Here is an 18316-nt window from a genome sequence, read left to right on the forward strand (position 1 = left end):
CATCTCTCTGCTGAACTTAACAATTTTCACAGAGACTCCAGAAACCTGAAAAAAACAGCTAATGAAACTTGATTTTGATTTTCTTATGCGTATTAAACAAAAATTAATAATTGATTTCATTTCTTTTTCTATGGTATAAAAATGGCCTTTAGTCATATCTTAAATTGCTAAATCATTTGAGTAATTACTTTTAAACAATTTTAAAGGCAGAAATTTTTAGGTATGTTCTCTCACATTTTCTCTTATCTGTATGTTTTCTGTTATTTTATTATTATTATTGTAATTGTTATTATTTTCTTTATTTCTAGCTTTATGTGGTGGAGATGTTAGAGGACCTAGTGGAACAATTTTATCCCCAGGTTATCCTGATCTATATCCAAATTCACTGAATTGCACATGGACTGTGGATGTTACCCATGGAAAAGGTAAAAAAAATCCTTTTCTCTTTTTCCACTTTTTTTTTGGTTCTTTGTTGTTTTTTTGGTTTTTTTTAGTATGTAAGGCCAGTATTCTCTGCTCTAGAAGGAGACCTAGGTTAGCACCAAAGCACTTGGATTTGCATTGCTGATTTTTGGGTTTGTTTAATTTTCTTGTAGTAATTCCTAGAATTCCAGAACTGGACTAGGCCCTTACACTTCCCACAGAATGAAAAATCAGTGAGAAAGAATTATATAATGGCTGATCACAGAAGCTGAAGGACAGATGGCTTTTAAGGAAGAGGTGGTTATTTCTTGAAGTCAGATTTCAGGAAAAAATGTAATAGGGATTTTAGCTCTTCTCTGAGAGGTTAAATAATGCTTAGGACACAAATGGAAGCTGGTATTTCCAGGTAGCAAAGTTTCCTAAAAAAAACGTGTCCTAGTTGCTTTCAAATGAGAGGTTTTGGTACTAGATGAGATGGATCATACTTTTAGGTTTTTGTTGGTATTTTATATTAAATATGGGAGTGACTCTTGTACTATGGGTGGAAAGAGCTAGAGCAGTGTAAGATTTAATGTTAGAGGAAGGAGACAGAGATAGATGTCGCAAGAGAAATTTAATACAAATAGAGTAAGCTGGTAAGAACAAAAAAAGGAGAATTATATTGTAACACTGGAGAGAATACAGAAAAAGAAATGAAAGAGAGAAGAAGGAAGGCAAGTTCGATTCTGAATTTCATCAGTGTTCTCTGTGAGGGCATGAAAAATGTGACAAAGTATGCTGATGATGTATTCCTCTAAGAAAGAGTTATTGATAACATAAAAATAAGACTTCAGATAAAGAGAACTGTGCTGGTCTGTGATCCCCTTATTCTATTTTGTACAAGTAGTGTGATAGTTTCTCATCTAGATGTTAAATCACTCTGACTGAGTGTCCCATTTAAAAGTCCTTAAAACATTAAAGTGGTAAAGTGTGTCTCTCAAAATTATTGCTCCAGCTCTTCCAGTAATAAGAGTCGTCTCTCCTATTACCAAGTGATGCCTTTGTGTCAGTGTAATTTGATTCTAAATATCCACAGTGAAAGAGCCTCCTGAACTTAGTGATGCTACATCACATACTACATTTGCCTTTGTTACCTCTAGGTATGATACATGGCTTTTAGAGTTGTGGGAATATAAGGGACTGTGTATCTTTTGTTCTTCTGGATAAGCAAAAAAGACTAAAAGAAGGTATAAAGAAACTGTTAGACCTGTAGTCATTTATCTTGCACTCTGTCTGAGAAGTCATTGGATAACAGCACAAGCTTTATAATCTGAGAATTGAAGGCAAGTAGCAGAGATGAATAAGAGTTTAGCTTCATGGAGTAATACATGACAGAATCCTACAGTAAAAATGAGGTCAGATTAAGCCACATTTTTCAGGATTCTTGAAAGACATTTTATTAACTCTTTCATTTCTCCTAAAATAAAAACAGGATTATGAAGAAAAGTAATGGGGAAGTTTTGGGAAGTTTTGGGGGTTTCTTTAATTTTCTTTTCCTTTTTAGAAAATGAAGCAGCTTTTTTGTGATTCATCATTTTTTCTTAAAGCCTCAGCTAGAGAAATACTTAACAGTTGGGACAAATAAAAGCTGAAATTCTCAATGTTATGATATTTTAAATGAGCCTGTTAAGAAAATCCACCATATATAATGAGACTCCTGGGAAAACAAATTTGCGGAAATAAAATATAGAGGGGAAGACATAATAGTATAAATATGGATATTTATAAGCACATATACACTGAAACATGTATGCATACATATCTATAGACTCGTAGTCTTGTTTGATTCAATGTCATGTAATGTTACAGTCTTGAAGCAGAGTGGCTGGAAAGCTGCTCAGTGGAGAAAGATCTGAGGGTGCTGGTTGACAGCACCTGAACATGATCCAGCAATGAGCTCAGGTGGCCAAGAAGGCCAATGACATCCTGGCCTGGAACAGAAATGTGTGGCCAGCAGGACCAGGGCAGTGATTGTATCTCTGTACTCAGCACTGGTGGTCCTGTGTCCAGTTCTGGGCCCTTCAGTACAAGAAAGGCATTGAGATGCTGGAGCATGTCCAAAGATCGGACATTAGGAGAAAATTTCTTCATGGAAGGAGTTATCAGTCATTGAAACAGGCTGCCCAGGGAGTTGTCATCCCTGGAGCCATTTAAAAAGCATGTGATGTGGCACTTAAGGACATCATTTAGTGGTGGACTTGGCAGTGCTGGATTAGTGGCTGGACTCAATGATTTTAGAGGTCCTATCCAAACTAAATGACCTATGGTTCTGTAATTTTTATGTTGTTGTATGGAAATGTTATTAAGGAAAAAACATTAAGCATGTATGCAATGTCAAAATTTGACTTGGACATTTTGATTCATGCTGCTCAAAGAGCTGCTGGAAAAAACTGGAGAGTGGTATTTGCTCTGAGTAGGAAATAGCGTATGAAATCTTCATATTTTGTACTTGTCGGCAAAAGGCTATTAATTCTTTAAGCTCTTCCTGTTGTACTGCATGAGGAAGATAGCTGTCCTTTTATGATAATGTCACAGGCTTACTTAATTTAAATTTCTATCAGTTAAGTTCTATGTCACAGTGAACTAGTCAAATAGGACACTTCTGTATTTAATGGAAAAATGCATATAACTTTAGGATATGAGTCATTGCACCCTAAAAAAGCGGGTGGAATGAACTATCCTCTGAAGGTACCTGTTCATCTCCATCCATCATGTAATGTCCAGTCTATGGGGAGACTGAGTGACTAAGGTTTACATGGTTACCATTTAGAATAATTGATCCCATACATATAAATGGGTTATTTTTATGATAGGGAGAAATTGTTATATCTCATATATCTCTGATATCTCATTTTCTGCTCTATTTCATGGCTAGTGTAATTTCAGCTTCAGAAACTCAAGGAGTATCTTCTACTAGCTACTAACTAGTGAGATGATTTTTACTTAAGACTATTTTGGAGTTTTTTTCTACAAGGTTTTGTAGTTTCATGTCAGACTGCCAAGAGAAAAGTATATAACTTGTAACTCCAGAATGATGTGAGGTACTTTCTGATACATGCATCTTTATGTTAAAACTTCATACTGCTATTACATAATAACAGGTAATTAAATGCATAGTTTTAGTTATTACGTGTATTTTATGTCTGTATATGTTGAATTGCTAGGAAATACAGTTTCTGTGTTTGTATACACTGTTTTAAATGACAACATTGCAATATAAATATATGTGGTTTTAATTTTACTCTTCAAGTGTATCTAAAGTTTTAGAATTAATTTTTCATTTGTGTTCTTGTGGAGCAGCCTTATGATTCTTAAGTGTCTATTAAAACTTGATATAATTTTCTTTCATTTTTTTTAAAATGTATTAACTAGAGAATTGAACATTTAAATATAGTTAATATGTCTATTAATCACTATAATGAAGAGAAAAGGAAACACCTATTGACAATAATTATTGCATTTTGTCTGTGATTAGAATGCAATTTAAATATATGGTGAAATGAAATGTGTGAAGTGTCAGTGGTATGTTTTAAAAGATCTATTATGAGATCAGTTAATTAACCCGTCTCCCAACAGTCTGGATTGTAACACAGAGAAGCGACATCTCACATTATGTCTTCCTATCTTCATTTCAGATTTTAAATATTACCCTTATAAAAAAGGTGCATGTGAGGCAGAATGAGACAGAATCTACCTGAATATATCTTTTAAAATTCTTCCCTGGAGAAGACACAATCTGTCACACAGCACTTATTAATGTGATTAGAATATTTTCTGAAGAAAACCAAATTGTACAGCTACTGCTGTAATATACCTTGGGGTTTTGCTAAGAAATGTCATGGCAATCAGCAAAATTGATTGAAACATTCCCTTGAGTTAAACCTTGTGTGATGTTTGAACAATAGTCAGTGAAGCTCAGCTGTGATTCACAGGAATTTCATTATTTTGCGTTACTACCATAAACTTTTCTTTGGCATTTCTGATTTTGTTGTTTCAGTGTATATGCATGCATAAAAAGGACCAAAATTAATTTGGAGTGCAGTAAATGCAAAAAAATATGAGCTGGTATTCAGTCTTATTCTGTATCCATATCACATGGGTTTTTTTAAGAGCTCTTTGCATGTGAAATTAACACTACATCCTATATGAACTAAGTTAAAAAAAAATGCAGACATTTAAGAATTTATTAATTCCAAAGCTGTATTTATATACATTAGTTCAAAAGATATGCAACTTCATCTCAATTCCAGAATTCTGTGTGTCATTTTTCCCAATTTATTTTTACACAAGCTGGGAGAATAAATAGAATTATCAAAATAGATGAATGGCTTTGCTCATGTAATTAGTAAATTAAGAACTTTTAAAAGCCAGAATAAATCTTTTGGATTATTTATTTTTACCATAAGCGTAAAATAAAAATCGCATCCAGTAATTTCTATATCAGTGCTACTTAGTAAGAATGTGTTTTTCTGGATTCAGAGGGAGTATGTGATATGTGTGGAGTTTTAAGAAGAGAAGGAGTTATCTACTTGAAAAACCTGAATGGTTCTCCAGTCTCTTTAAAGGGAAGTAAAAGATAAAGGTCTCCAAGATCCAAGTTTTTCTCTGATTGCTCCTATCTGTATGTCCAGCTGATGGCAAGACTAAGCATGTATTCTAAAGATGCCAGTATGTATGGCTGGTCACACAGCTTAACAAGGATGGAGGCAAATGTCTTATTGGCCCTCATAGAAACCAGCAGCACTGAAACAGACGTGAACACCACAGGCAACCAAATCCTATTTCTCCATCCAGGCTGAGGGGAAAGGGGTCTGTTAGAAGTAACACTCACAAATGCACGTGCATGTGCTCCCCCAACCTTCCATATTCTGACCCAGGACCTGGAGTTCAGATTCTACTCCTACTAGGTTCTGCCTGGTCTGTGATCAATGGCTCTTTTTCCAGTTGTCCCCTGACCTCATCCCGCTCCCCAGACAGTCCACACTAATGTTCACTAGTGGTCACCCATGTGCTCACTCTCTGGACAGAAGAGATGTTTGCACACTAATAAGGAGTAGAGTTTTAAAAGAATAGAGGACAGGTTGCACTGGTTAGGTGCAGGGATTAGAGAGCCTTAACTCTCTCCCTTTTCTGACATGTTTTTCACACTTACCTAGCATGTTCCTTTCCCTTATCTTCCTTTGGCCCAAAACATCTCACTAAAAGTTTTAAGGTCTCCAACCACCATTAAAAAAAAAAAATGTCTTCAGTTTTACTTAATCTCACAAATTCCCTCAAATACTCCATGGTAAATTTTTAATTTTCATGAGACCCAAGATAAAATTCTTTCCCCCATTATCATCAATTACTAAGAGGTAACTGCTTTAAGATTACAATAATACGCTTAATTTGCCATTAGACAGAAACATAAGAAATCTGGCCATTGTTAGTACTTCCACTTAATGCTGCTCGTTAAAGCTTATGTGTGTGTGTATACCATTCATTACTTTTCTCATTTCCTGTCTTTGCTTCCTGTCCTGAAAAGTCCTTTACCAGGTTTATAAACCAAGTGTCCTTGCATTCTAGATACCCATGCAAGCTGTATTTCTCAGGTGTGATTGAGTTGCATTAACATAAATGTTTAATGTTATTCAGGCAACCTCAGAAATATTATAAAAACAAACAAACGAAAACAATAACAGACAATTTTACTGAGAGCTTCTAAAGCTGCCTATGAGGTCTAGAAAAGGTAACCTACAACATCTGATGGGGCATTATATTTCTTTATTTAGACAGTTTAGTCAAGCAGATTATAACTAGCTTGGATTTTATTACCCTGTTTGGGAAATTTGGGGCTGGTGGTGGCAGGGGTAGGGCAAGTGGTGCAGTGTTGGGTCTGTAGGAAGGGGAACTGTTTATTTGCTTTTTGATTAAATTCTGTTTACTATTAAATATCTATTGGCCGTGAGAGTATCCAAAGGTCATTACTATTCATCTGCTGTGTTAATCCGCAATCATATGAATGGATCATCCTAAGTATTGCATCATCAGATATATTTGAAGAGACTGAATCATTGGTTTATAACTTACATGATTTTCAAAACTGAAAATAGCATTACATTAGAGGTATCCCTAATCACTTAAGCTAGCTAATGGATTCTTCTGTTTATTTTTCTTGGTTTTTCTGTGCATTCTACCAAAAGATCATGCTCTAAATCTTAGTTAAAAATGCAGAAGTGATTTAATTGTCTGTCTTGATCTTTAAGTCTTTTTATTGCTACTGCATTTCCAGGAGATATATTCCTTTCTGCATGTGTGATTTATGTATGATGATTGGCAAAAAAAATTGTACTGTTGATGTATGTCACATCTTATTTAGAGATCTCCCCTTTTTTTGGGAGGAATTGGTGAGGCTACTGATGTGTCGTTAGAATTTAAGATCATATAGTTTATAATATTTTCTTTCACTGGTGCTACTCAAGGATACTGGTGATTGTAAAAAATAAGGCTTACCTTTTTTATTCTGCCATTAACTGTTTGTATTTTTGAATATACATAGCGCGTCATTGAATTTTACACAAAAATGGAAGCATCTATGTTTAAATTCTATAAATCAGATGTCCATATTTTGCAGCTAAAGACAAAAGTTAAATATGACGTCAAAACAAAACCTACTGCAAAGATATTTTAATTCAAAAATCAAGAGAGATACTAATTTTTAGAAAAAAATTGATTATTTAATTTTCCAAATGATTATTCATAATGCGATGCATGAATTTTAACTTTGGCTTAGTTACATGATGTTAATAGGGTGACATGTATATCTAATTCTACTTTTTCTAATAGGTGTGCAATTCACCTTCTACACATTTCATTTGGAGGATCATCATGACTACTTACTAATAACAGAGAATGGCAGTTTCACCCAGCCATTGGCACGTCTGACCGGCTCAGAACTTCCTTCACCAATCAATGCTGGTCTCTATGGAAATTTCAGAGCTCAGTTGAGGTTTATTTCAGATTTTTCAATATCATATGAAGGATTTAATATTTCTTTCTCTGGTAAGGAAATACCAGTAATATCTGGCTCCTGAAAAACTTGCTATTTTGGGTTTTTTTCTGTATACTATATAAAGAAAAAAATACTTTAAATTATTTTGATTAATATATATACTGAAAAATTGCATTATATATTTTTTTCCTAAGCACAATAATTTAAAAGCAAGTGAACCTCTGTGCCACATGATGAATAAGATGGCAGTAAACTGTAAGACACATTATCAAGTGAGGGGAGGAAAGAGAGCTAGTCTAATTTCTGTTACTCAAATTCCAGATGAGCTGAAGTGTCAACTATTTAGTTTTTGTTATGCAATTTTTAAAAATTTGTTTTATTTACTGGAGTTATTTATGGCTCTTACAAGAATGATAAATCATGTTGCGTAATGCATTCTTGAAACATTGTGAATGTATTAATATGCCTTACTTTCAACATAATCTAATTATCAATTTAACATTCACATTATAATTTTGTTTTAAAATCTGATGCCTGTATTGATATTCAGGTGGAAATATACAGAAATTACTAGACTGCAGGATTACATATATGACTGGTAAAGAACATGTTCTCATAAAAGATGACTTGCTCTTGTTTGCAGAGTATAATCTTGAACCTTGTGAAGATCCTGGGATCCCACAATTTGGTAGCAGAATAGGATTTAATTTTGGCGTTGGAGATATTCTGACATTCTCCTGTTCATCTGGATATCGTTTAGAAGGAGCTTCAGAGGTTATTTGTCTTGGTGGTGGACGACGAGTATGGAGTGCACCTCTGCCAAGGTGTGTGGGTACGTGGTCAGCTGCTTTCATTTGCTTGTATGTGTAGTCATTGTCCATGGACTCGTAGATTTAGAGCATGGAAAAGCATGGTAATACACCTCTTTTTAATGTACTCTCATATTCTCCATATCTCCTAAGTCAATTTTTTAACATTTTTTTAAAATTATTTGGTATTATAAGTGGACTTCATAGTCTATACTTGAAAGCAATTCAAATTAAGGGCACAATGCTTACTCCTCCTATTTGGATTAATAGGTTAGGAAAACTGGGTATAAATTTAAATCAGCATTTACCAGTTCAGATGTCAGGTAATAGATTTTTTTTTTTTGTCAATGCAAGGTTCCAAGTGATACCTTTATTATAAAATTGTGGTTAGATCACTTAGAACAGATTTGTTTCATAAAACTGGGTCCCTTTATAGGAGTACAGTCAACCTGGACATTCTATGTAAGAACCATATCCTCACAATATCCTTAGAATAGTTATTCTGGTTTTTAAATGATAGCTAAGATAATTGAGAAGAAACACTTCCTGATGATTCCTACCTAACACTCTCCACTCACTGTAAAGGTAGCCTATACATGTAGATTTGACTAGAAATTTAGCTTTAAATGGCTAAAGAATGTTGATTGAGCTGAATGCTTCCTAAATTATTTGGTTTTCAGTTCCGTTGAGAACTGTTAAAACAATAAGGTCTCTAAAAAGTAGGAGAGTTGCTTAAATGTCTGCATTATTTTTATTTAAGGGTATATATTGCTGAAATTTAGGTACTATATGGAAGGGTTTATACATGAAAACATTTATATCAGTGTGCATTTAAAATATTTTTTCATACTAAATTGTATGTTAAACATAAATGTCTTTCAGATGTTGATTGCATAGTAACTATGGATTGATTATGTGTTTCCTCTTATTTGTTGTTAGATACTGTATCAACATTTTTAGGTTCAAACCACTCCTATACCATTTCCTTTACCTCAATATAAGGAAAATTATGAATTTAGCTTATGCATTAACAACATTTACATACGTACCTATAGAAAAGATGATTTAGATGCTGAGTCAGAGCTATGGATGAATAAAAGTTTTTTTTGTGTTGGGTTTCATGAATTTTTTACAATAAGAATAATAATGAATGTGTGCACAGTCAAGAAGATAGGTTAAATTTCAGTAATAAATTTCAGGAAGGGTTAATAAAAATGAATTAGTAAATTATCAGCAAAAATAATCACAGTGGCATAAATATAAAAAAATTCCTATACAGCTTTCATGACAGAAAAATAATGTTTATGTTTTCTTGTTGGAGGAAAAAAGAAAAGCTGTAATAGAAGGAATAAATTATTTTCTAGTCAACATGTTTTCTCCTTACTTTTGGAAATAAAAGATAGTCTTACTAGAACAGCTTAATGAGTCATTTTCACTCCTTAAATATCCAGTGTTTAATTTATGTGTCATAATAGTGAAATTCAAACAAGACAAGAGTAGAAATTCCTGTCAACCACTTATATTGGACTCAAAATTTATGTATTGGTACTGTTGCTCACATTTGGCGTTTTTTGTCAAAATGATTAATGAGAGAATGCTTCTGATACAACATGCACTTTCACATACACGCAATATCAGTTGGGAAGTAACCACTGCTCATAATATTTGTGTTCAGATTGTCAACACAAGAATAAAGAAAGACACAAGAATAAGGAAGACAGATAAAGTAGAAGTTTGGTGAAAGGCCACGCATCCCTGTCTGGATACAACAAAAGCTAATATGTTGAGTTTTGAAACAGAGTAATCAGTCATAATCAATTCTAAACCAAATAATTTACCAGAAAATTAGCAGCTGTCTTTTCTTATTTAGAAGATGGATAAATACTTGTAATTTATTAATTAATGTTATTATTCAATTTATAAAAATAATACTTTAAAAAAATTTACTTTAGACTTAAAAAATGAAATTTTGAAATTAAGAATTATTAAATTAAGAATTCTTAATTACAAATAAATTATTGTATTTTTAAATAGGAATTATTAAATTAATTATTATTATTAAATTATTAGGAATTATTACTTAAACATTAATTATTATCAATGTTCAAATAGCAAACAAATATATTTTTACTGAATTTTTAAGGCTGAATTTCTCAAGTGATGGTATTACCTCAATTCAGTAGGGCTTGATGTTGCACTGAAATAATTTTCATAATAAGATTTTTCTAAAAAATGCATAAAGGTTTTCCATGTTTCTGTTCACCCTATGATGCAGCTCTTCTTGGGGTAGATGTCTGTAGTCACTCGGGGCAAGCATAGTTCAATGGTAGCTGAAACTTTGGTGTGTTGTCTACTCTGTGTTGGCTAACAAAACTAAACCATGCTCTGTATGAATTACTACAAAGCAACTGCCACACAGCCAACTGAACAAGCTGTTAATAAATGGATGTATCTAAAGATAACAGAAAAAACTCCATAATCTTTAAATTGCTTTCTTTGAACTTTTCCATGGACAGCGAAAATGAAGTCTCCTCCTTTTGAATCTAAGTAATATATTTGTAAAAAAAACCTTTTTACAATAAATATGAATGCATGTTCACTTTTGACTTTATAAAAAGCTAAATCTAAGCTCTGGGTGGTCCTAAGGAATCAACATTTTCCTCAGTATGCTAGGTGTTTGTCTCCAGCTTGTAACACAGAGCAGAGAAATCATCTTAAGTTTGTGAATATAGAGCTGCTTTCTTAGGGTTGTAGTGCCTCTGAAATGTTCTGATGTATTTGGAACTCAGACATCTTTGCCTAGTTCTCTTTATAATTTTCAATGCCATAGATAGCATATAAGAATTTTCCTGTAACTGTGTTACAGATAGGAACAAACAAGAACAATTATTATTGCTTTAAAGGGAAAAATAATGACAGAGATAAAATTAAACATTTCTTATCATCAATAATGGAATGAAGATGATTAAAGATCTTTTAGAACACTGTTATTCCTTAGTTTCATGATTTATTTTTATGCTATACTCAAGTGATAACCAAATGCAGTGTTCATATTCAGCACACATATTTCTTTCTTAGAATTGCTTTTCAGTAAAATGTGGAAAGTTGTTTCTATTATAGCAGGATTTCTTATGTCTTTTTTTTTCCTTTCACCTGCCCTTTTCCAGTTTGTTTTTTTTCATTCCTTATAAGGCTCTTAAAACACAAATTGTATTACCTTCCATTATAACTGTCATGTTTGAATTACAAACCCTAATTGTTTCTATGTCTGTGTAAAATATTCTGTGTCTTCATTGCTTCCCAACTGTGTCAAGTCTTTTCCTTTGGCTTTCTTAGGGCCATACAGTTTCTTTCCAGACTCCTAAACCTTCACTGGAAGACATTGACGCTAAAACTTTTTTCTTCTGTGCTACTTTCACTTTTTCTGTTCATTCTTCTCAGTAGGTCCTAAACAGTCTCTAATTCTGGACTTACAGATTTCCAAGGAACTATGCCCCTTGAAATTACAAAAAGCAGACAAACAGACATAAAATATCTACGGGCAAACTCAATAATTTCTGTCATGTTGCATACTTTTCAGATAATATCGTACATGATTTTTTTTTTCCATCAGAGATTTTTTGTCGAGGTGTTCAGCTTCTTTGCCAAGATTTACTTAAAGTGCTTTCAAAGAACACTGAGAACAGACATTTCAGAAATGTCTGAAAGGTTATATTGTTTGAAAGAAAAAATAACTTCAGCATTGACTGGATATGCATAAATGGAACCAAGGAAGGGAAGGTGCTACCACAGATTCATTCCCTTATTAGTAGGAGAATCATTGGTTACCCTCTGTGCATCTTATTCTATATTCTATTAATCTTACTCCATCTACATAGCTCTATCCATTTCTGTGCATACAAAACATTCAAGATAAAGATTGCTTTTAACGTATTTTGCTTCCAAAAAAATGTCTTTTTGCTAGGTTTGAGATTTCTTTTAATATGTGGATAGTTTGGGCAGCATGAATTCTGAGTTTAAGGATTGTGATATCCACTTGCAAAGGTCATTGATTCATCTCAGAGCAAATGAATCCTAAACTTTCTTTTGTTCATCAGAAGTAATTTTATTCCCTTAAATATTTCTTCGGTCGGGTGTGAAAATGTTACATATCTATTATTTTCTTCAGGGATAGGATTCCTGTAAAAAGCAAAACACAGTCATTGAGGTCTCACTATATGTTAGTATAATAGCATTATGATAAGACATTTTTTAATATTTCTTATGTATTTGTAGATTTTGCATCAAGTTTTAACTGTTCCTCTTCCCCATGTGGAAATTTTTACTAAGTTCCAACAGTTTCAGCACTTCCTGAGTTATTTTGTGGAGGGTTTTTTTTGGTTGTTCATGTTTTTGGGATATTTTTTGTTAGTGTTGGGTTTTATTATCAGAATATTAAATTAGTTTAAAGGAAAATCATGCACATTGGTAGTTTAAATTCTTCTAATATAGAATGTGGGGTTTTTAATACAATTTGCCTTGTTAACATTAATTCAAAAGCTCATTTGTCATGCTATTTCTTCATACTCCTTTGATTGATTGCAATGCAGGAGCAAATTATTTAATGTATATGGGACTCCTACCCACTCTTGTCAGCTGGAGGGATCAGTTATGAAAAATAACATTAATAATGTAAGTAAGTCTTTCTAAAAAAGTTTTCTTTTGTATTTGGCCATTGGCCATTTGGCCATTGATGTAGAAATATCTTTTTGTAAAATTATTTCTGGATCATAAATACAGGATCTTCCCAGATCTGGAAATACGATCTTTCATTATAAGATAAATAATGTAGTCATAAACCAGCCAAAGTATATTAAAAAAAAGTTTAATACACAAATAGCTGCATGAATCTTTTGATGTTCAGATCAAATAGGAAGGAGATAACCACTATTGCAGATACATAATAAGGAATTTCTGTTAATAATTTTTGTCTATATGAAAGGAAGTCTTGTAATTTGGAACAATGTAAAATAAAAGGAAACCCCATAATTCTTACTGATTGAAGAAGATAATGCTTTTACTTTTTTCATCAGCATAGCATTTCCTGTATTTAACCTGTCAGAATGTAAGAACTGCCTGGAAAACTTGTGATAACCTTATGATTCATGCTATTCACAGAAAGAAAGCTTTAGCAACAACTTAATCCTTTCAGAATTTTTGTGCTACTGTCTCTTTTATTGCTATGTTTTGACAAGAAAGTATTTTCTGGTTTCTGCCAGCCTTCAGTTGAAGAGGTAGAACATCTGAAGACAAACGGCTTTATAAAAAACCCTTTGTTGAGCACTGAATATAGATACAGTTTCTGAAGTAACTGTTTATTTACAATCTAGTACAAAGTTGTATAAAGATAAAATCCTTTTTGGAATGCTTCTGCTTACTTGCCCTGTCAAGCTGTTGCAATACAGAGACTCCTAACCAAGAGATACCATCTGTTCAAAACACAGGACTCCTAGACGTAGCTCTTATCTTTTGATTCTAAAGGATTGTATTGAAGAAAACAATTTCCCTCCCTCTGAATTTTGATCTGTAGGAGCAGAGTGTGTTTTTGATTCATAATTATTTATGGCAAGAATTTTAATCTTCAATTCACTGAAGAATTGAGTTCAAATGGTTAAGTTACCCAAATAGGTGAATTTCATTCTTTGGTTACAATCACATTCTTTGGTTACAATCACAATGACATTTCACCGGCTTACAAAATTGAAATGCACTAATACAATTCATCTGTCCTATTACGGAAAGGTGCAATGAACACACATTCATAACCAAAAGCATCACAGTCTGTTATTGCAATTATCTTGTTATAGAAGTTTTTATTTTTCATTATTTTTCTTTTACTTTTTTTGTTTATTTTCCTTTCTAATACTGAAATGAATCTATTATTTCTGTCACATTCTGGAAACAGTAATTGACTGCAGTATTTACTTACTGTTACATCCTTCTACTTTATATTAGGCTGAATTAAAGTCTTTGTGAAAATATGTCTGGATGTGGAATATTTTTCCTATTTTTCTTCGTACAAGAAAAGTGTGTAAGGCAGGTTCCAAGTTTCAGCAGAAACAAGTAGAATTTTTTTAAAAACACAAAACTTTATTAATAAAGCAGCCTGATTTTTATCTCTGTTGAACAGGGAATATTACTAAAATGAAATATAAATACAGTAACAAAATATTTGTAAATTCTGATAACAGCTCTATGTATGATTTAAAGAATAGTTACAGACTCTTTGATCCTCTATAATTTTTCCTTTACTTTTGAAGTACTGTTTTGTCACCTCTTTTCTATGTTTCCCTGTTTACACATATTCCTGTAATTTCATCCTGGTTTGCCTCTTAAGTTTCTTTTTAACCTTCATTCATTGTAATGCCTGTTAAAATTATTTTCCAAACACTTTGAAAAAATTGCATGTGTTTAATATTTGGATTTATTTTAAACTTAAGAACTCCATTGACATTACTTTTTCTGGACACTTTTTTACTCAGCACTTAAATGCAAATATAATTATTATGGTCTTTTTTTATCTTTCCTTCAGTATTAATGTCAGAGAATAGAAAGAAACTGTAAGTCCCATGAAGCTCCATGTGATTTTAAACAATATAATATGTTTATAGATAGGAGTGGAGTTCTCACATAGAACTGTCTGCAGTTTGGAATGTCTTGCAATATTAATTGTGGACCTTCCCTGTTTGATTTAGCACTTGTTCCAAAATACAACCCTAACTCCTGTTTTTGTCTGAGCATGTGTTTGATGTTTTCTGGTCAGTTGTTCTGTTGTGGTTTTTTAAGCCACAATTTGCACTGACAGGAGGCAAGGAGAGAAGCCAGGAACTAACTGTTGATTTTGTCAGAATTCTGCTGAGAAGTGTACAAAAGAAGCAACTGGAGGACTGTGTGCCTCCATGGAACTGTGATGATGCTATGGGGGAAATTCTATTATAGATATTTCTACTATAGATATTTCTACTGTGGGTTTTGGCAGTGTGTTTACTAAACTAGCTTTCTTGTCTGCTAACATAAGATACAAAGAATCTCAGAATGGTTTGGTTTGGAAGGAACCTTTGAAGATCATGTGGTACATCCATTTGCCTTTGGCAGAAACATTTTTCAATCAATCATGTTGCTCAAACCCCATTCAACCTGAATTTGGACACTTCAAGGGATGGGACATCCACAACTTGGAACACAATATTCTCTCTCTAAATTCAGAAAATCATATTGATAAATACCATGTCATGAAACACAATGACATATTCACATCCTTCTTCTTAAAAGAAAACTTAGCATGCTTGTAAAACATTAGTTGAAATTGTCTTAACAGTTAGCTTACTGCTGTGTTCAGATTTAAAAAAAATTGCTTTGAATTACAGTTCTGAAATAGCCCAGAGTTGTTGGATCAACTTAATACCATAATTATCTTGTGCCTTTTGGCTTTTATACCCTCTGGATTGTGAAAAGAGATCTCTCAATCCTGAAATTACAATCATCTTACTCCTTTCTGTTGTAATTCAAAGTGACCTATGCATCTTTGAAATAGGAAGTACCCATTTATTTGAGAGTGCAATAAAAGGATAGCTGTGATCATGTGGAATAGAAGGTTTTCCACTTCTGCCTAGATTGGGTGTATCCTGCTGTTCCAGGACAAAATAATGTCACCTGAATTATTTGGGTACTTGTTCTATATTGTTGAATGAGATGTGGTCATCAAGCATTTGTTCTTCAATCTGTGCCTGATTTGGATTTCTGTGCAATGTCTGCTTCAGCTGCATACAGAAAGGGTAGTTTATCAAGCTGGGGTTTTTTTGCCATTGCTTTTAATTTCATGTACAAAATATATATTTTAATATCCTGAATTTTACTCAAACAAGTCTGGGGTGGAAATTATAAAAATGCTAATAACAAATAAAAGCTTTTAGAATAGACACCATAGTTTGCCTAAACATCTTCTAAAACATTAAGATTACCGTGTAGTTTTACACCACATTACTTATTCTGTGAAATTATAAATCAGCTCAATTTCCAGGTTAAAATAAATGAGATGCATTCTCATGAGGGTAAAATAAGTGACAACTGAAATAATCCTGAAAACAAACATAAACCCATAAAATTTAGTGTTACAGTTAAATTCAAAATTAATCTAAATCTGTTAAAAAGACAGGAAATACTCCTGTACTTCCACTATAATGGCCACATATAAAGATTAAATAAAAAGGGAAGCAAAGAATTGTAATAGTATTTCAGGGTCTATTTAAAATACATGGTAACTAAAAGCTAAAAATTACTTAATTAAAATTCTGTATATAGTCCAATATATGATAGGAAATGAAAGTTAGTTTATAATGCCTAATGAAGCATTGCCACAAGTGTTTATTGTTTCTAGGTTTTTTTGGGTGATTAAATGAATTGCCAAAATCTTTGATTATAAGGTATACTTCTTGAAATAAAAACTTGAATTACTCGTATTACTTGAAAATTATTAATTATTTTTTTCCCCTGAGACTTATGTTTATCTTATTTACTTCTTATTGATTTTTTTTCTACATTTATCTGGTAGCTATAACATAATATTTTACTACTGTAACTTACACCATTGACTATGTTGGTTATCTTGGTTAAAAAATACCAGAGGAAAAAAAATCTTTCTTTTCATTAATCTGTGTGAAAATTTATGTACCTACACATATATATATATATATTTATTCATGAATAAATACTCATATAAATTTATAGAATTCTTCTACTTTCATTTAATTTGCACATCTTTATGAATTTCAGTGTTGGAGAAATTGAAACAAATACAACAAAATTCAAGGAAGATCCTCCAAAACAATATGATTATGAAATATGCCATTTATATGATTTTAACACTCAGTGGTTTTTGACATACTTTTACCAAAGTATTGCAATTTAGAAATATTCTTGTAGCATCCAATCACCATCATGATCATGTACTTAAAACTGGATTTTAGATATTAATAAACATTATTAATGTTGAGCTAGGTTACATTAACATTACCATTATCACCATTAATAAAATATTTATGTGTTTTATTAAAGCATGCCTTAACTTTTTTTTTTCTTTCAATTGCAGCTGAATGTGGAGCCTCCACAACAAATAATGAAGGAATCTTACTGTCCCCCAATTATCCTCTTAACTATGAAAACAACCATGAATGTATTTATAGCATTCAGGTACAAGCAGGGAAAGGAATCAATATTTCTGCCAGAACATTTCACTTAGCCCAAGGAGATGTTCTTAAGGTATGTAATCCTGTAACTTATTTGTTATTTCTCAGCTTCTAGTACCTCCCATCACTGAGGTTTATCTGCAATAGTACAGTACCAGGTAAGTGGATATAAAGCATCTCTTACAAAATATCTTTCTAAACTGGTTCCATTTTTAAGAAGTTAAAAATTAGGCACCCTCAGGTGCCCCCATAGTCTGTTTCTTAATACATGTTTTTCTGACCAGAGATAATTAAAGAAGAAGTTGAAAAAATGAAACAAATGTTGCCTTAATGGTTATGGGTATATATTTTCAGTGTTAAATATTCATCAATTACATCTTTGGATTTGTTTTCTTCCACAATATCTTCATAATTTGAGCTGTGATGTAAACATAATAAGAAATAATGCAGTACCCATAACTTTAATTTAATACAGTCTAAATACTGCCTATTGTACATAAGTTTTATGTTTTAAATTACTCTAATCTGGTGTGCATGGAAAAAAGAAACTACAAGAGGGAAAGAAGGATACTATAACTTACCAGAGTTTTATACAGTGATTTCCCCCGTCTTTGATTTGTTCATAGATTTTATTATTGTACTCCAAAAAATATAGTTCCAGATACATGTATTACTTAACCATCTACACATTTAAAACTGATGTTGGTCAGGGTGTCTTTTCACATATGCCATCTGCAATAGCACACCAATGCAATAAGATATCTGTGATTAAATAATTGTCCGATTCTTCAGAATATGTAATTTAATTAAATTTGCCTCTGTGAAATCAA

General features: G+C 32.5%; 1 protein-coding gene across 1 annotated transcript in view; it reads left to right on the top strand.

Moving 5' to 3' along the window:
- The window catches only part of CSMD3 (CUB and Sushi multiple domains 3), a 597171-nt gene that overhangs the window by 366630 nt on the left and 212225 nt on the right, over positions 1-18316 (top strand). The window contains exons 20-23 of the mRNA XM_066565891.1: positions 309-425; positions 7288-7503; positions 8097-8285; positions 17390-17559. Of these exons, the coding sequence (XP_066421988.1) occupies positions 309-425; positions 7288-7503; positions 8097-8285; positions 17390-17559 (692 nt within the window). The remainder of the gene's footprint in view (positions 1-308; positions 426-7287; positions 7504-8096; positions 8286-17389; positions 17560-18316) is intronic.

This window comes from Molothrus aeneus, chromosome 1 (assembly GCF_037042795.1).
Source record: "Molothrus aeneus isolate 106 chromosome 1, BPBGC_Maene_1.0, whole genome shotgun sequence".
NCBI classification, from domain to species: Eukaryota; Metazoa; Chordata; class Aves; order Passeriformes; family Icteridae; genus Molothrus; species Molothrus aeneus.